We start from the raw sequence: 19,950 nt of genomic DNA on the forward strand, positions 1-19,950 counted from the left end.
ACATCAGTCATTAATCTAGAAAATGACTCACAGACATGCCCACAGGCCAGCCTGATGGAGGCAGTTCCTCAATTAATGTTCCCTCTTCTTAGGTGACTCTAATTTGTGTCAAGTTGATAAACTAACCAGCACAATATTTTTAGTTTATTTCTGGGTGCTGAATGAAATCTTTTTCTGAAGAATTGAGAATACTACTTATATACATTGTATCTTTTGTCTAGGTGTACTTGACTTTCCATTTCAATTTTAGGTGGGAATGATGGTTAGATGCTGTCGAACATATGAAGAAGTATGTGAAGGTGATGTGGGCAAAGTCATCAAACTGGATAGAGATGGATTACATGACCTTAATGTGCAGTGTGATTGGCAGCAGAAAGGGGGTACCTACTGGGTTAGGTATATTCATGTTGAACTTATAGGTGAGCACACTCCTTGTTAATGTATTACATTTCTTAGAGACACAGTTCCCAGAAAGTGAACACTAATCACAGTGTGTTTGCCAATGAAATCCTCAGGCTATCCTCCACCGAGTTCTTCTTCTCACATCAAGATTGGTGATAAAGTACGGGTCAAAGCTTCTGTTACCACACCAAAATACAAGTGGGGATCTGTAACTCATCAGAGCGTGGGGCTTGTGAAAGGTAATAGCCAAGCAACAAATGCTTTGTTAAAGAGTATAGTTTCCTTTTATTTATGTATGCGTTTAGCATTTGTCTCTTTTTACTAAGGTATCCAAAGTTTAATGACTATGTCTGAGAAAAAGAGTAAAGGATGGAAATAACAGACATAAAAATAGCTAGGTTAAACACAACAGGTTCTGCTACAAGGAGAAAACAGACATGTGTCACCATCCCTCATTATTTTATCTTTAACACTTGGATACCAGAATACTGGTGCTTTCCCAGTGTTTAGGGCCATTGTTAGAACTTCTCAGGTTACACAGAGCAAATGACTTCTTTTATAGTTTACTTTTTGTAAGTTTTTTTTTTTTTTCCTTAAAAGATTCTTAAATATCAAAACAAAGATAAGTTTAAAAAAAGATTGTGGCTGCTAAGTCACTGTTTTGACAGAAGATTGTTCTTAAAGGATGGAAAGTTTTAGTATTACGAATCTGATTTTATTTCCTAATATATGAAGGTTCTAAGTGCAGTTGACTTTCTGTAATTAAAAACTTGTTATTGTGGAGATTATAAGCATAAATGAAAGAGTCTAGTACACTGAGCGTCTGTACCTTCTCATCAGTGCATCCACAGATAACTCAGTCTTCCTCTGCTGGAGTTAGCCGATGACTTTTCATCTCCGAGTATCTTAGCTTGTACCTCCATGGGAACATTCTTTATAAAGTGTGAATAGCTACAGTCCAGTACTACAGAGCAACAGGAACTGAGCCGTATATGTTTATGTTGACTTTAAAGGTGTCTCAAGTAGTTTCTGTCCTGTGCTAGCTTTCAGTGCCAATGGGAAAGATATCATTGTGGACTTCCCCCAGCAGTCTCACTGGACTGGGTTGCTGTCCGAAATGGAGTTGGTGCCCAGTATTCATCCAGGGGTCACGTGAGTTGCTGGTTTTATGATTACTAGATTTGTTTGAGGAGGAAGAGTTTTCTTTTAAAATGATTTAAAAATGACCTCATCATTTTCTTATCTACTTTAAAAACAGGTGTGATGGCTGTCAGACTTTCCCTATCAATGGGTCTAGATTCAAATGCAGGAATTGTGATGACTTTGATTTTTGTGAGACATGCTTCAAGACGAAAAAACACAACACCAGGCATACTTTCGGCAGGATAAATGAGCCAGGTAGAGCTGAATGCTCACCTTTTCTCTTCCATCATCATATACCACTAGTGAAGTGATTACTGAAGTTTGCTGTTAGGGTCGTAGGTGTACAGTGAGTGTTGTAGTTAGAGAGAAGGGGCAGTCTGATCCATTTCCTCCCCTGAAGTTTCCCTACTTCTTTCTTTTAGAGTAGTAAGGTTTGTTTGTCTGAATTTCCAGAAGAAATGTTAGAATTATTTTCAGAAACTAAGCATGTTTAGTGGATGCAGTGGAACTTGGTGGAGTATAAGTTTTCATTTGTGTTACATATTTTTATTGATGTGAAATGCACAGAGCATAGCGTTTGCCATTATAAATGTACAGTGAATGTGTTAAGTATGATGTTGTACAACTGTCTCTACTATGTATTTTCAAAAGTATTTGTGTCCACCAAAAACTAGCATTAACTTCCTCATCTTCTCTTTTCTAATCCTGGTGTCTTAGTTAGGCTTCCTATTACTGTGATCAAACACCATGACCAAAAGCAGCTTAGGGAAGAAAGGATTTATTTAATTTTACAGTTTACAAATTCATAATCCAGGGAAGTCAGGGCAGGAATCTGGAGGCAGGAACTGAATCAGAGGCCATAGAGGAGTGCTGCCTATTGGCTTGCTCCCACCCCTGGCTTGTTCCTATCTCTGGCTTGCTGAGTCTGCTTTCTTTTTGGACCTAGGACCATTTGACCATGGGTGGCACCCATTAGGGGCTAGGTTCTCCATATCAGACAGTAATTAAGAAAATGAGGGGCTTGGACGTGACTCAACTGTACCTGACTCCCCAATGGAGACCTTGCCTTGGAGAGGTTGAAATGGGGGGTGGGTTGGGAGAGAAGGCGGGGTAGGGGCGTGGGGGGGTGGGAGGAGAGGGGAATTTGTGGTATGTAAAATGAATAGAAAATCTCTTAATAATAATAAAAAGAAAGAAAGAAAATGTACTGCGAACTTGCCCACAGACAAATCTTACGGAGGTATTTTTTTAATTGATAGTCCCTCTTCCCAAATGACTCAAGCTTATGTCAGCTTGTCTTTCTGTGTCTGTGATTTTGTTTACTTTAGTAGATCATTGTAGTTAGAGTTTTCCTGCCTGGCCCAGTCAGGACAAATCTCTCTTACCCACCAGTCCCAAAGTCGCTCAGACCCAACCAAGAAAGCACACAAAAACTTATATTGCTTACAAACTGTGTGGCCGTGGCAGGCTGCTTGTTATCTACCTTTTCTATCTTAAATTAACCCATTTCTGTTAGTCTATACTTTGCCACATGGCTTGTGGCTTACCAGTGTCTTTACATGTTGCTTCTCATGGCGGCGGCTGGCGGTGTCTCTCTCCAGCCTTCTACATCCCAGAATCCTCTTCTCTCTTGTCCCGCCTATACTTCCTGCCTAGCCACTGGCCAAACAGCATTTTATTTGTACAGAGCGATATCCACAGCAGATCTTGTAGGCAGAGCGATGAAATATTTACTCTGCTGATTAAAGTCTCAGTTTACCTCGCTATCTTCAGGGTTATCTGTGTTGTAATGTTTAATCAGAGTATGTCTTACATAGTTGGTAGTTACAATTGTCCACTGTATGTATATACCAAGCGCTTTTTTCCATTCATTTATTCATGGCCATTTAGTATTTGTTTTCCGTGTTGGCTGTTGTGAATGATGTAGGCATTAACATTGGTGTGCATGTATCTGTCTGTGTCTTGGTTTTAAATTGTGGGCTGTGTACCTTGGAGCTACTGCCAGAATGTTTCACCAGTAGCTGTGCTTTTTTATATAACCACTAGCAATGTAGCAGCATCTGGCTAGTTCACATCCTTTTTAGCATTTGTAAGTCTTTAGTTTTGTTTTTTTTTTTTTTTATGATGTCCTTCATAGTAGGTAAGAAATGTTTTCTTAAATTTTGATTTGAATTTCCCTAATGACAAAATAATTTGTCAAGTCTATGCTTCTGTGTATTGTTTTGGCTACTTATATATATATCCTCTCTGTGGAAAATTGTTTTGCACTATTTTTTTTTTTTTAAATGATTACCTAGCAGGATTGCTCAGCTGCTACAGGCTCTGGCTGTACAAAGCTTGTGAGCCAAGTTTGATTCCCCTACATCAGTGGTTCTCAACTTGTGGGTCGGACCCTTGGGGACGGGGGCGGATTGTCTAATGACCTTTTCACAGATCACCGGAAAACACAGAAATTTATATTACAATTCACAACAGTAGCAAAACTACAGTTATGAAGTAGCAACGAAAATAGTTTTATGATTGAGGGTTACCACAGCCTGAGGAACTGTATTAAAGGTCTTAGCATTAGGAACATTGAGAACCAGTGCCCTACATGAATTTTGGGGTGCATTTTTCTACTCCTGATTTTTAAAAAGCCACTTGGGTATTCATAAGGCTTGTATAGAATCTGTATGCTTTAGACATGACCATTTTCAACATTCCGTTTCCTGGCCCATGTAGGGGAGAAATCTTTGTGTTTGCCTGACTGTTCAGTTTCTGTCAGCAGTGCTTTTGTAATTTTCATTATATAGGCAGCAGACATTGTCCAAATTATTCCTGAGCATTTGCTTTTCATGCTATTTTAAATGGAGTTGCTGTTGTGAGGATGTGTGTAATAAACTGATGTGCAAGTACTGAAGTACTGTATTTTGCTAATCTTAGTAGCTCTAACGTGTGTGTGTGTGTGTGTGTGTGTGTGTGTGTGTGTGTGTGTGTGTGAGAGAGAGAGATAGGAAGTCAGGCTAGCCTCACACTGGCTATGTAGTGGAGTCTGTTGTTGATCCTCTTGCCTCTGTCTCCTTAGTGCTGAGATTATAGGCATGCACTAGTCTGCTCATAGTTTTGAGTATTATTTTTCCTGGGCATTTTCTTTCATCACTTTAAAAATTCTGTGCCATTGGAATTTGTTTTGGTGTCTTTTTGTTAAAGTCAGCTAAAAGTCTAATTGTGGGGCCATTAATCCCCATGTATTTGTTTCCTCTTAATCTGATTTTGAAATATCTTTGTATTAACGTTATAAATTTTACACGTGCATAGAGGCATGTTTTTATATTTACCAGTATTATATTCACTTCTTCATTTTGTGGCTTGGTAGTTTGGGTTAGTTTTAGAAAATTGTTCGTCACTCTTTTTTTCACATGTTGACTTTGCTGTATTTTCTTCTATTTGGGGCGCACTCTTTGATCTGTATTTGCTTTTGTCTCAATCCTTTTTTTTTTTTTTTTTTTTTTTTGTGAACTGTTGCTTCTCAGTTCATGCTAGGTGTTTTAGTACCTCTTCATTGGAGGCTTACCTTTTTAAAATTTGCTCATGAAATTCTTAGTTGTATTGTTACATTTATTCTTTTATGTTTATTTTTAGTTTTTCAAGACAAGGTTTCTCTTTGGAGCCATGGCTATCCTGGAACTCATTCTGTATCCCAGGCTAGCCTTGAACTCAGAGAGATCCACCTGCCTCTGCCTCCCAAGTGCTGGGATTAAAGGTGAACTTCACTACCACCTGTTGTCAGATTTTTCTTTGGGTCGCCAACTCACAAATAATGACACTAGACTTATTATTAATTATGAAAGCTCAGCCTACAGCTTAGGCTACTTCCTATTTAGCTCTTATAACTTAAATTAACTCATTCATATCAATCTACATTCTATTACGTGATGTTGTTACCTCTCTTCCATTTTACACCTCCCATTTCCTCTCTGTGTCTCCTGGAGCCTCCTACACACCTAGATTCCTCTTCCTCTTCTGTTTTCTCCCTGGAAATCTTGCCTCTACCTCCTGCCTAACCATTGGCTGTTTAGCTTTTTACTACACCAATCACAGCAATGCACCTTCATACAGTGTACAAATATCCCACAACTATCTGGTTACATTTATTCTTTCTTATGGTTTTTTTTTTTTTGTCTTTGTTTTTTATTTTTGGTGTTTTAAGTCATGTTTCCTTGTGTCCTTGAAATTATTTTATGTATATGGTTACTTTGAGTGCAAACATATCTGTGTGTATCATCTGCATGCCTGGTACCTTCAGAGGCCAGAAAAGATCATCAGATTCCCTAGGACTGGAGTTACAGATGGCGATGAGCTACCATGTAGGACCTAGGTATTAAACCTAGGTCCTTTGGAAGAACAGCCATTGCTCTTAACTACCATCTCATGGCCCTTGTGTTTTAAAAATTGTTTCTGGAATTAGTTTGGGCCTAATACTCATTTTGTTCAAAGAATGAGGGAAGAGAGGGTTATTTTGTCAGATACTAGCAATAAGTATCTATTTGAGCTCACTTTTATCAACTATCATTGACTGACATAGTTGTTTGTTGAGCTATAATCTATTAAACAAACAGAAAAGAAAGCACCTCCCAAACCTAACATCACTTCATAGTTTACTCTTCCTTTGTACTTTCTGTTGGGATCTCAAATGCAGCTTGGTTTCTGTGGCTACTTACAACCTTTTTGGTCCTTTCTAATAGGTAATAAAAGGATCTGTGAGATCCAGGCCATGTCTCCTCTGTACACTTGTTTTTATCCCTAGCCTTCTTTAGATGCTGCCCTTAATTCTTTTCTAGCTCATTATTTATGGTACTTTCAAACAGAGGTTTGTTTACTTTGCCTTGTCTAGTTCTTCTGGTTGGGAAAGTCTAGGTGAATTTCTTAGTTTACCACTAATGCATGTGTAAATACTTTACAAAGTTGATCTTTAGCTCTGCATTTATATTTTTTATATATATTTTTATTTTTATTTTTTTGTGGTGCTGGAGATTGATTCTGGGCCATCCTGTATGCCAGGCAAGCACTCTCCCACTGAACTACTCCCTCAGATCCTAAACACAGTTCTAAAATATTTTGTGTGTGTGTGTGTGTGTGTGTGTGTGTGTGTGTGTGTGAACTGACACAGGTTGTTTGGAAATACATTGCCCTATTATTACCTGAGAAGATTTAAGTGGAATGAATTACAGCATTATGCAGACTTCCTCTTTCAAATTGATATAAAATAAGAATGTTTTTTAAAGGCCATTTTTGGTATTAACTAACTCTTTTTAAATTCACAGATAGTTAAACAATAGTACAGTTAGAAGCTCTTGGCTGTGTAGTCCTCTTAGTTTCTCAAACATGGAGGCTCTGTCCAGTCACACAAGTGTTTACCCTCTGTGTGGTTCCATGCAATAGGGCAGTCTGCAGTATTTTGTGGCCGTTCTGGAAAGCAGCTGAAGCGATGTCATAGCAGCCAGCCTGGAATGCTTCTAGACAGCTGGTCCCGAATGGTGAAGAGCCTGAATGTGTCGTCCTCCGTAAACCAGGCTTCTCGTCTCATTGATGGCAGTGAGCCCTGTTGGCAGTCTTCTGGGTCTCAGGGGAAGGTAATATTTGTGGGGTGTGTTAGCATATGCTCTTGATTTGGAAGATGGATTGTAGAACTTTGCAATGAACAGAAGAACCTTTAGCTTTGCTGATACCCCCTCAACGCTCTTTATATTTCAGTTCATAAATAATTTTAAACGTACAGAGTAGTATATTGTGTATTGTTGTTAGATTTTTAAATACTATGAACAACAGATTTTATTAAATGACCAGTTTTTTTTATATTTTCATATATAAAATATTAATTCCTGTTATACTTCTGGTTAGAAGTTATTCTAACATACAGATGAGTTTTGGGGATTGTACTAATACTGTTTGTACATGTGTGCCAACAGGGTGGATGTAATGGGAAGGGGGCATTTTCTTTGGTGTAAAAGGACTAACCGTGGTCAGAAGTCTATAAATGTATCATTTATGTGACTTGGAGTAAGATGTTGCTCTAATCAGCAAGTGGTGAGGAAGATGTTCTTTCTTCCAGAGTAAGGGTAGATTTTCATGCTATATTTTGTATTTAAAATCTTAAGTTCAGGCTTCCATGATACCATTTTATTTTACTTTAACTTAATGCCTTTATTTCTTTGTATGTGTGTATGCACGTAGGGGTCAGAACTTGTTGGTTTTCTACCATGTAGGTTCTTGGGGTTGAACTCAGGTTCCTAGGCTTAGCAACAAGTGCCTCAGTCCACTGAGCCACCATGCTAGCTCCTAGTGATAAATTTTAGCAGCTAAATATAACTTAAATTTTGGTAACTGAGAGTATATTTTTTTCTTCTCTGTTTTTGAAAAAGCACTGGATTCGTTTGGAGATTTTCCCAGATGTTCTTGTTCATAGATTAAAAATGATAGTAGATCCAGCAGACAGTAGCTACATGCCATCCCTGGTTGTGGTGTCAGGTAATTGAGTTCGTAATTGAATTCGTTTCCTCTAAAAGAAGCCTTTCCTTATGTTTAATAAAGATTGTTTGTTTGATTTCTTTATTTTTTTTATTTTTTATTTTTTTTTTTTTGTCCTAGGTGGAAATTCCTTAAATAACCTAATTGAACTAAAGACCATTAATATCAACCAAACTGACACCACTGTGCCCCTGCTAAATGACTGTGCAGAGGTGAGTTATAGTCTTGTTTCTTTTTGTGTGATTTCATGTAGGACATGTATGACAGTTAGCACTCAACCCAGTTTTTTCCTTCTTAAATGATTTACATATTTCAATGCCTTATTTTATACCATTACTTTTGGAAAAGAAACAAAACTGATTTTACTTTTCACTGTTTTTGGTAATATGCATAGGTTCATATTCCTAGTACTCTTTAAAATAACTTTGATTGGAGTTACTCATTTTTGTTTGTTTTGTTTTGTTTTCAAGACAGGGTTCTCTGTGTAGTCTTGGCTGTCCTGGAACTCAAGCTGTAGACCAGGCTGGCCTTGAACTCACAGAGATCCACCTGGCTCTGCCTCCCGAGTGCTGGGATTAAAGGCGTGTGCCACCACCACCCGGCTGAAGTTACTCTTTACATCCACACATATTTGTAAACACTTAGTATTTTTAGTGGTAGATTTTCTGACCATATTTATGATATTAAAATTGCTTTTTTGTTGCTGTACCTTGTGCTTCAACTGCTGAACTTGTGAAGTAGTAATAACATAACTTGCAGAAAGAATACAAGTTTATGGTGTCTCTTAAATCCTAAAACCATCTGGCAAAGGTTTTCTGAAAGCCTGTAGGCAGGTTGTTCCCTCTGCTCATGGTTTCTTTTGCTGTGCAGAAACTTCTTGTACTTTGATTTGTTAACTCTTGGGGCTGTTAGCTCTGCTCTTGGTGTTCTGTGGAAAGTTCTTGTGTATACCTATGTGGAGTGTTTTCTCTGCATTTCCCCTTAGCAGTTTCACGGTTTCCAGTTACTCTCTAGTTCGCCTTAAGTTTTGTGTCTAGCGAGATAAGGATCTTCTTAGTCTTCTGCAGGTGGACATCAGTTGTGTTTAACAAGTTGTATTTTTTCCAGTGTTTGTTTTTGACACCGTTTTTGAAGAATAGCTGTGTGAGTTTATTTCTAGGTCCTCCATTCTTTTTAATTTGTCTGCATGTTTGTTTTTGTCCCAGTACCATGTGGTCTCTGTCACTGTAGCTCTAATTTGAGGTCCTGTACTATGATACATCTGGCAGTGTTCTTTATGCGTAGAATTGTAGAATTGCTTTGGCTACCCAGGTTGTTTTTATATTTCCATATGAATTTTAAGATTTTTTTTGACTTCTGTTAATATCATTGCAACTTTGAAGAAGATTGTATTGAATCTCTTAATTACTTTTGGTAACCTAGCTGTTTTTATATTAACTCTGCCAATCCAGGAGCATGGGAGTCTTTCAGTAACCTAGCGTTGTCTTCAGCATCTTCAGAGTTTTTATACTTGTCTTTTGCTAGGAGGTTTATTCCTAGAATTATTTCCTTCCTTCCTTCCTTCCTTCCTTCCTTCCTTCCTTCCTTCCTTCCTCTCTTTTGAAGAAAATATGGTATACATGATTTTTTTCCTGAGTTCCTTTCTCAGCAAGTTCTTGATTGCTGTAGAAATAAAAGCTATTACTATTTGTATTACAATTCTGTATATTGCAACTTTAGTGAAAGCATTTATCAGATCGTCCAGTTCCTCATTAGACTCATAGTGTCTTTTAAGTATAGAATCGTGCCATCTGCACATTAATATCTTTCCAGTTTTTATCCTTTAGTTTCTGTCTCGTCTTACTGCTGTGGCTGAGATGATGAGTACTATATTATGTAAGACTGGAGAAAGCAGATTCTCTTGTCATTTCTATTTTACAGGAGATACCAGTTTTTCCCCCATTTAGTACAGTGTTGGCTGTAAGTTTGCTGTATCTAATAGCTGATATTACTGTATGGGGGTATGTTCCATTTATTCCTAATTTCCTCAGGAATTTTATCATTAGTTCAACTCTGTAAACTGCCTTTTCTGTATTTATTGAGATGATATATGATTTCAAGCCTTAAGTCTATTAATATGTTATATTACACTGGTTTGCATATATTGAACCAACCTTCCATCTGTGGAAGGTAACCAACTTGATCATTGCATATGATCTTATTAATGTGAGGTTGAACTCAATTTGTAGGTATTATTCTATTTGTTTATAAGGAAATTAGTCATGGTTTCTTTTGAGATTCTTTGTTTGCTTTTGATATCAAGGTGACACTGGCTTAGTAGAATAAATTTGATACTGTCCCTTTCCCTTTCTGTTTTGTGAAATGTTTACAAATGTTGACGGGTATCAGATTTCCCTTAAACATTTGCTATTATTCATCAGTAAACTCATCCAGTCCTGGGCTTTTCGTTCTGAAGAAATACTTATATACTGCTTCAATCTCTTTTAATGTTATGGATTTGTTTATATTGTTTATATCCCCTAGATTTAATTCCAGTAGGTCATAGGCGTTTAGAAACTTTTTCATTTCTTCTGGATTTCCAAACTTGGAATTTATATTTTTTAAGTATTCTCTAATGAGCTTATGGGTTTGGAGCCTGTTTTAATAACTTCTTTTTCACCTCTAATTTCACTAGTTAAAATCATCTTTCTCTTTCTTTTGGTATGTTTGGCTAGGGATTTGTCAGTCCTACTAGTCTTTCCAAAGAACCAGCTCTGATTTTTCTGTAGTGTTCCTTTAGTCTCTGTTTCATTGATTTTTGCTCTAATCTTTGTTATTTACCAGTTGCTGCATTTCGGTTTAGTTTCTTCTTATTTTCCAGAACTTTGAGGTGTATCTTTGGTTATTTCTTTAAGAATCTATGTATGACTGCCTCTCCTTGGACTGCATGGCTTATCTGTGGGTACTGCTACATTATCCATACTCTCATTGGAGGAACTTGGACATTTCCTTCCCCGTTTCTTCAGTGAATCACTGCTCATCTGAAATGTATTCTTTAATCTTCAAGTGTTTGTGTGTCTTCTGAGGTTCACTTTGGGATGGATTTTTTTTTCCACTGTGTTCAGGGATTATTTGTGTCTCCTTCTCTCTATCTCTGTCTCTGATATCTTTGTGGCCTGTAACATGATCAATTTTTAGAGATGGGTGAAATATTCTGTAGATACCTGTTAAATCCAGTTTCTCACTATTATTTTGTCATGACATATGTGACCTTTCATGCCTTTTACTGTTTGTTTTATGGAGTTTGGAGCCACAAGATTCAAGATATTAAATACTTAGAATAGTTGTGTCCTCTTGGTGAATTGTTCCCTTTATTAACATATAGTGGCACTCTATACTTTTTATATTTTTGTAGTTTTCATTAGTTTACTTATTTACATAGTGTGTGTGTGTGTGTGTGTGTGTGTGTGTGTGTGTGTGTGTATGTATGTGTATGTTTGGGTCGATAGTTTTCTCCCTTTCCTTTTCTTTCATGTGAATTTAACAGTGTGGATTGTCTTGACTTGGGTTTATATTGGGAAAGCTGACTGCAGTGGTATTTGTGATGTTTTGACAGTAGTACCAGTGTTAGCCACAGGAGGGAGTTCTCTGTGCTCACGTGTGTCCCTGTGAGACTTGGAGACAGGGACACTAGTGTACTGGGGGGGAAATGTTACAAACACACAGGGTTACGAGGATCAGTATTTTAAGCAATTAATGAAGGAACTGTGGGGAAAGAAACAGAGTAAGAAGTATAAAAAATAGCAGTGGAAGATATTGTATATTAGATTTAGAGAAAAGAGGCATAGACCTAAGAGCCTTTTCCAATAAGATATAAATTACAGCAGATCAGTCGACTACTTAATGTACAAGAATGTAAATGTGGAAGAATAATAAGATTTTCAAAATGAAAACATGCATATGTATAAGATAGGAAGCTAAACTCAAAAGTTAATGATGAAAGCCTTACAGACTAAAATAGAAGGTACCATGTTCTCAGTGAGTGTTTCTTGCACCTGGTAGGGGAGAGTCTGTCCCTGTGTGTGTTCTGTGTATCAGGACACGGACTGCATCAGGTCCTGCCACGTACTCCATGGAACCTCTGTGTCTCCTTTTCTCTTGGGCTGCTGCAATCTTAGCTTCATACTCTCTTTATGTGCTTCTGCTCCTCTACACTGTGTAGCTTGGGGTTTGGTACTTCTGGCCATATGCTACACCATGTTCCAGGTTTTGCAGCCCCTTCCCTGGGTCCAATTCACTTGTTTTATGGGATTTCTCAACCTTAGGATCCCTTACCCTTCTTTGGCTGGCCAGGCAGGCAGACTTGGTTCAATCTCTGGCATTCTTCCCTCATCTCCACTGCCTCACTGTAGACTGCCTGCTCTCCAGGCGGTGGTGAGGAAGGAGGATTTTAAGTGTTGGAAATGTTCAACTTCAGATTCTTCCACTTCTTTCTAGTGTGGTTTGCTGAGGTCTAGTTAACTTGAAGTTCTGCCTCCAGTTTGAATTTCCAACAGCCCACACCTTCTCTTCTGGCAGCCTGTTCTCATGCTTTCCCTGGGAGCTAGGAGTCCCTTCAGGGCACTTCCTGGCAGGGTTCAGCTCTGACTGTGCTCCTTGGTATGGTCAGATGAGCTAACTGGCTTCTTTGGGGTCAGGAAATAGAACCTGTTTTCTGTAGTTCTTTCTGTTATTTCTCCATTGAAGGCCTTTCATCTTGGCCTTCTTCTACCCAGACTCATGAAATTACAGATGCACTTTGTAATCTGCCATCTTCCCAGAATCTCAGTGTCTGTTTCTTGAGTCTGAGAAGTCTGTAGCTCATTCTTTCCTCATCCAGTATCACAGGTACATCGAGATTGCAATCAAACAGTGCAGGAGCTCAGGAATTGACTGTAAAATCCACGGTCTCATCCTGCTGGGACGCATCCGTGCTGAGGAGGAGGACTTGGCTGCGGTCCCTTTTCTGGCTTCAGATAATGAGGAGGAGGAGGACGACAAAGGCAGCACTGGCAGGTGAGAGGCCCTGTTGCTGGGCTTGCGCCTTTACTCTCCACAAGAGGAGAGAGCAGCGTGCCTACTAGGATGCGTGAGCATTCAGTTGAATTTTCAAAGAATAAAACATTAAGAAAATACACATTTCAAAAAAAAAAAAAAAACATTGGAAAGAAGATGGGGGGAAAAAAAGTTTACTTTGTTTTTAACCCGAAACATCTTTGTTACTATTATGGTGTAAATCCTTGTAGCTTCCTTTTCTATGCTAGAACATGATTGTCTACGGAAATGGCGTGGTATATTTTATTGCCAGTTATTTTACTATTAACTTAAATGTTTTAGTTTTTCTGTATTATGGTAAAATATACTAAGTATAATTTTCCGTTTTAGCAATTTTAAGTTTATAATTTGGTAGCATTAAGTACTTGGACATTGTTATACAAGTGTCTCTGGATTATCTTGAGGCTCTTGTGTATAATTTTTATGAAATCTTATGACGACTTGTTATTCCTGTCTTTGTATGTGAGATAGTGATGACTGTTACTGTAATCATCATTCAACATGTGTCTGTGGAACATCTTCTGTGGGTCAGCCCTGTGGTGGACACAAATGAAATTAGACAGACGCATCTGCATCAGTTTGATATTAGAGCTGGAAAGAAAGGGGATTGCATACTGACTTGAGGGACTAAAGTGGAACATTGCCTCTGACAGGAAGAGTCAGTGTTGAGAAGCAGGGTGGGCAGGCAAAAGGCATTGAGTAGCATATGTCAGGGGTGACAGCTTCTTCCGTTTGTGTGTTTATTCCATGACATGTATATAACAAGGACTACTTTAGGCTTCATTTGCTATCCTAACAGCAACATTGCAGATAATCACTTTCCTCACATGTTGTGCTTTTGTGGATGAATTGGTGCATGTGGAGTTGTTCAGACAAACCATGTGCAGAATAAATTTCTATGTCTCCAGCATTGCTAAGGCCTTGTAGAGTTCCTAGTAGGGCAAGAGCCTTCCATAGGCATTGGAGGCAACTCAGTTGACCAAATGCATTTTACTGTAAGTTACTTTCAGTGATGTAAGGAGACAGAGAGAGTAGCTCTATCTGTACTACTGATCAATACATGCTCTTGTCATGAGTGGGCCAGCAACTGTGGGGTAAGCCAGGTAATTCCAGGGCCTGTGGTATTGGTTTTATATGCTGTCCTGCCTTATTTCAAAACCTCTGCATAGATGTTGAAAAGAAAACAGTATGTACATATATATACTAGCTTATTTACAATGTGAGAATTGTAAGTTAGTTTTTCTCATTTAGTGGCTACTAAAATGAATTGGGCAGGTATAATTAATACATCTATTATATATTTGAGGTAACCATAACTTAGTGATGAGGATTTTTTTGTTTGTTTTGTTTTTTGTAATTGAATACACTAACAAGAAAATCGAGACATTTGAGTGCATCTTTAAATTCCCAAATAATGCTATTAATTAATCTAATAATGTCTGGATTAACAAGCAGTCTAAGCAGTCTTTCTCAGAGCCTGCCCCCAAATTGCATGTGTCCACAGTGATTATGTTTAGCTGACCATTTAGTACTTAACATTGTACCACTCACTGAATATTCTGAATATCAGTACTTGTTTCCCAGCTATATTTTTGACCAAAATCTATTACATGATAATATTGTACTTTGTATATTAATTTGTTCTACTTTGCCTCTTACCAGGTAAGTCAGCTTTCTACATTTTTATTTTCATACCATGGGGTTTTGATCTCCTAAAGTAAATATTTATTGCTATATAACACTTATTTATTTTTTAAAAAACCTATTTACATAAAGGGTAGTTTCTAAAACTCAGGATCTTCCATTCCTTATAAAAATGGATCAAAAAAACAAGTAAAAGAAGCAGAGTTTTAGCACTTGGCATCAAAGTACCAGCTGAGACAATCTTAACTCTGTCCTGTGCACTATGAGCCTTTATCAAATTAAGAACTGGAGTACTGTGGCTGATGGTGACTTGGTGTCCTACCATCAAGGACAGGTCAGGAGATGGGTTCAGCAAGGTAGGTAGCAGCCCAGGAGTGAGAGGACAGCAGAACCTCCAGCTTGTTCTTAGCCAGTGAAGCAGTGTTACGTTTAACTTGTGTTTAGGAAGAAAGCAGATATGCCCTGGATTATAGAAGTTTTGCCTCGCAGAATCTTATGGTGTGGGAATGACCAATTTATCTGATTCTGGAATGTTCTCCACAAAAATAAAAGGATAAGATATAAATTCTGCTATTAAAAGATAACATATTACCAGGTGCGGTGGTACACACCTATAATCCTAGCACCTAGGGAGCCAAGGCAGACAGATCTCTGTCAGTTTAATGAACAGCCTAGCCTAGCTAGTGAGTTCCATGCCAGATGGAACCCCCATCTCAAAAACGAACAATCAAATGGATAAAAACAACACAAACTACTGTATAAATGTTTATTGTACTGAAAGTAAGATACAGTTTAATGTACAACTTTCATCCATGTCTCTAGAGATGTTGGTTCTCTGGAGCACTTTCTCATATACAGATTGGTGGTTTCATGTGTTAAAGCAGATCTGGTAAGAGTTTCTAAGAGTGACAAGAATGTGCTCATTACTTGGAGGTTCTCTTGTGTGTGTTAAATGCTTTGTGCTGGATAAGCTTTATTCTACCTTTGTTTTCCTGCCTAGTCTCATTAGAAAGAAGACTTCGGGGTTGGAGTCAACAGCTACAATAAGAACCAAAGTGTTTGTGTGGGGACTGAATGACAAGGACCAGCTGGGAGGGCTCAAAGGCTCTAAGGTACTTACCCTGTTCCCTGTGGCTGATGTGAGTGCTTGTTGTTGCTTCTGTCTAAGGCTCTTTAAAGTGCCACTTTCTGGATGTGGGTTTTGAATTCCATTTTCAAAGGTAATATACTGTGTCAGGTTGAGTTTGTGAGCAGCTTCTCTCCTTTAGATATAGTTGTATTCTGGCCCTAATAGACTATAGCATAAACTAAAACATACGTGAAATGCACAGGTCAAAACTGTAGATTATGACTCTATCTTGCCTTCGGTACAGTAAAACACTTACACTTACAGAATAATGTGTAAAAATGCTGTAGTGGTACACAGATGAACAAACTGACTTTTTTGCTTTCTCAGTATTTGAGGTAGTATAGTTTTTATGGAGAGGATGCTTTGTGAGCATAGAGAAGCGGGGGGAAAATAGACCTGAATGTGCATGGCGTGGCTTATGGGTAGAGACTTATCACCCCCCCCCCAGTCATTTACCCACCCTATCTATCTATCTATCTATCTATCTATCTATCTATCTATCTATCTATCCATCCATCCATCCATCCATCCATCCATCCATCCATCCATCCATCCATCCATCCATCCATCCCATCCATCCTGACCTCAGTTTTTCCTCCCTCTTCTCCCATTCCCTCCCTTCACTGTTAGTAAGTCCTGAGACCAAGGAGAAGCCATATAACATTTTGTTTCTATGCTTGTACTTGATTTCATAAATAGTTGGGTTAAAGGCTAATTTGTGAAATACTTATTCACAAAAAAGGTAAGATTTTCCAAAAAAAAAAAAAGAGTAACTATAACAAATAATGCATTTGAATTAGGATTGATTTCATTGTACATTATGTCTTGCTTGAGACAACTTCCTCCAAATTTTAGTATTGGGAGACAAGTTCATCCGATGAAATCTGTTCTTTTTAGTTTTCTGTGGTGGTGTCATCAGTCATATGCCTCTATCACCTGCATTGTCCAGAAGCAGAAACTATTAGAACTCACTTACTTGAACCTCCTCCATGTTCGTATTGGAACTAATTTTTATTGTTATTTGGGCAGCCTTAAATTACATTTATGTCCTAAGGTCCCAGATCTCCATTTTGCAGGGGTCATTGGCAGTTAGATCTAGGTCTTATCTGGTCAAAGACTGTTTTACCTTATATTTCCAGGTCTGTTCATAATGATAAAACAAGCCATGATGTAATAATAAAGGGTTTCTTAGAGGATTTTCAATTTAAACCACATCTATCTACAGTGGAAAACAGAAACATATAATTTCCTTCCCTCCCTCCCTTCCTCTCTCCCTCCCTCCCCTTTTTCCTTTCTTTCTTTTTTTTCCTATTTGAGACAGGGCCTCACTATATATCATCCCTGGCTGGCCTTGGACTAACTCTGTAAGCCAGGTTGTCCCTAAACTCAGAGATCACTATCTGCCTCTGCTCATCAAGCTTTGAGATTAAAGATGTGCCCCACCACACCCAGTTAGCATACAATTTCCTAGAGATGTGAGTGAAAGTCAGAGTGAACAAGGCTATGACTTGAAGAGCAGTTTACTTTTTTATTTTTCATCTTTATATTATATATTGTTTGACCTTGCTCAATGTGCTTGGGCCCACACCTGGAGAGGGACACAGTGTGTCAATGTGGGGAAGGCATGGAGGCAGTAGCTTGCTTTTCCATCTGAGCAGATTGGGAATCAGAGAGAAGACCACAAGCAGTGTTGTGCTTTAACCCTCAAGTCAACCCCCAAGTATCCTCTTTCCGCTACCTACCTCCCACCTGCTACAGAATTCTCCAGCAGAGTACCATGAGCTGGAGACTAAATGTTCAAACACATGAACCTGTGGTAGCATTTTATGCTCAAATCATAGCATATATATTCCATTTTATACCTTTCAGTACAGAAATGCTCACAAAGTAGAAAGGTTCAGAGTTGTGACCTCTCATGTCCCTGTTTCAGACTCCAAATGTTGCCTATAACTGGCTGATTTTTGGTATGTGTTCATGCATATGGCAGTTCCTTAGGCACCATTTGCTTTGTTTTTTGAGACAAGATCTTTTGTTAGTCCCAAATTCACTGCTCAGGCTAGGTTGGCTGACCAGCAAGCTCCAAAGGACCCAGCTGCCTTTCTTCCCCAGCATTGAGATGATAAGCACAGGGCACCACCCCTGGCTCTTTTATTGGAATGTGGGGATTGGACTCGAATCCCCATGCTTGCATGGCAGGCCCTTGACTGAGTCATCTCCCCAACCCCTGGTCTAATTGTGTTTCTGCCCTGCATATCCACTCTAAGTAAATCTAATTGTATTCTTTCATCCCCAAAGTACTTAGTTTGTACTTCTAAGAGCTAAGGACTCCTGTGGTTAAGTTAATCTCAAATTAGCAATAAGTCTGTATGTCATCAGTTAAATCACTTAGGATTGAAAACGTTTAAACATTGTCTTTTTCCTTCCTTTGCTTTAAAAAATCCTATTCCAGATCAAGGTTCCTTCATTCTCTGAGACTCTGTCTGCTCTGAATGTGGTTCAGGTAGCTGGTGGTTCTAAGAGCTTGTTTGCAGGTATGATTATTCTAATATTGGGAAAATCATGTTTAACATGTATTTTTAAAAGTAGCTTTTATGTTGTGAGAAGTGAGACTTCTTCTGATTGTTCTTTCAGTGACTGTGGAAGGGAAGGTGTATTCTTGTGGAGAAGCCACAAATGGCCGGCTGGGGCTGGGTATGTCTAGTGGGACGGTTCCTATTCCTCGGCAGATCACAGCCCTCAGCAGCTATGTGGTCAAGAAGGTAGCGGTTCACTCAGGTACGAGTCTAGCATTAGTGTTCATGTGCCTAATATGCCTTTTGCTCCTGCAAGTGATAGAGGCCCTTCAGGAACTCCCTGAAGTACCCTTGTGTTCTTTTTCAAGTTTTAGTTCACCATTCTGAAGAAAAAGGTGCACGATGTGAATCCCTGGGTAGTCTAAGATTTAGTTATTAGTTCTTAATAATGCTTTTTTGGAAGTCACATTGTTGACATTTCAGGTGTATGGGTGTACCTCTCAAGGATAGTGTGTTCAGTCGTAGAGTGATTATGTCAGGCCCAGCATTTTTTAGCTATGAAATTATAAAGTTCTATTGCTTAAATACGCTATTTTACTGTGAAAAGTCAGTGGCTTTCATCAAATTCTCCAAAGTACCTGTGAATTCTCAATGATGAGAAAGATAATTTTTGAACAAGTTCATTGCTGTCCTTCAGTTTTAGCTTTGGCATTACTAAAATGTTATGAAGCACCATGCTAGAGACTCTTGAGGAGTGGAACTGAACTCTCCATACCAAGCTCAATTCATGCTCATACTGGATAGGGTTTGATAGAACCTACAAACAAAATAAGAATTTACTTTCCTCCCCTGTTAGCTCCAGGGTTAGGGTCTGAGCCTACCTGTAAGTCATCTGCCTGTGAAGAGCACTCTGTGGCTCTTCTGGCCTATCTCTGTGGGAAGATGGCCCCATGCAGCCCCTCTCTAGAGTTAAGCTTATTGTTGCCCCTGATAATACGGAGTTTTCTGTTGGTGATAAGATAGAAAGAGAATACTGGGTACCAGGAGCCCCATTTGCTCGACCGCCTTGGAGCTCAGTGGTTTGTAGTGCCCTGACTGTATAGCCAGACTGCATGCCTTTAACCTGAGGCAGAACATTGGCCTGGGAGAGTGTCAGGGAAAAGCATAGCTGATGTGCTTTCATAATAGTGGATACGATGTCTTAACTGCCAGTAATGGAGATTGTCTAAATAGTCCCACTGCTGGCTCATCATGGAGTATTTATCATGGCATTTGTCTGCCTAATTATAGTGTCCTTATTTTCACTCTTTTTATCTTAGTTTGGACTTTTTAATCTGTTTAAAGTAATGGAAGCCCATGAGCAGTCATTATTATTTTGGTTCTTTTCAGGTAAAATATTTTTAACAATTTGTAATTTACTAAAATTCCATTTATTTTATTTCTGTCACCCAGAAAGCTTTTATGATAAACTCTGGTGATGGGTCTGTTTATTCATGTAGTTAACACATGCATATTGAGTACATGCTGTGTGCCAGGCAG

At 38.6% G+C, this 19,950-nt stretch overlaps 1 protein-coding gene across 1 annotated transcript in view; it reads left to right on the top strand.

Moving 5' to 3' along the window:
- Positions 1 to 19,950, top strand: part of Herc2 (HECT and RLD domain containing E3 ubiquitin protein ligase 2) — a 224,647-nt gene that overhangs the window by 143,526 nt on the left and 61,171 nt on the right. The window contains exons 53-59 of the mRNA XM_036183790.1: positions 6,967 to 7,157; positions 7,947 to 8,052; positions 8,173 to 8,264; positions 12,911 to 13,086; positions 15,770 to 15,881; positions 18,348 to 18,429; positions 18,530 to 18,673. Coding sequence (XP_036039683.1) covers positions 6,967 to 7,157; positions 7,947 to 8,052; positions 8,173 to 8,264; positions 12,911 to 13,086; positions 15,770 to 15,881; positions 18,348 to 18,429; positions 18,530 to 18,673 — 903 coding nt within the window. The remainder of the gene's footprint in view (positions 1 to 6,966; positions 7,158 to 7,946; positions 8,053 to 8,172; positions 8,265 to 12,910; positions 13,087 to 15,769; positions 15,882 to 18,347; positions 18,430 to 18,529; positions 18,674 to 19,950) is intronic.

The sequence above is a fragment of the Onychomys torridus genome, chromosome 1 (genome assembly GCF_903995425.1).
Source record: "Onychomys torridus chromosome 1, mOncTor1.1, whole genome shotgun sequence".
In the NCBI taxonomy this organism is placed as follows: domain Eukaryota; kingdom Metazoa; phylum Chordata; class Mammalia; order Rodentia; family Cricetidae; genus Onychomys; species Onychomys torridus.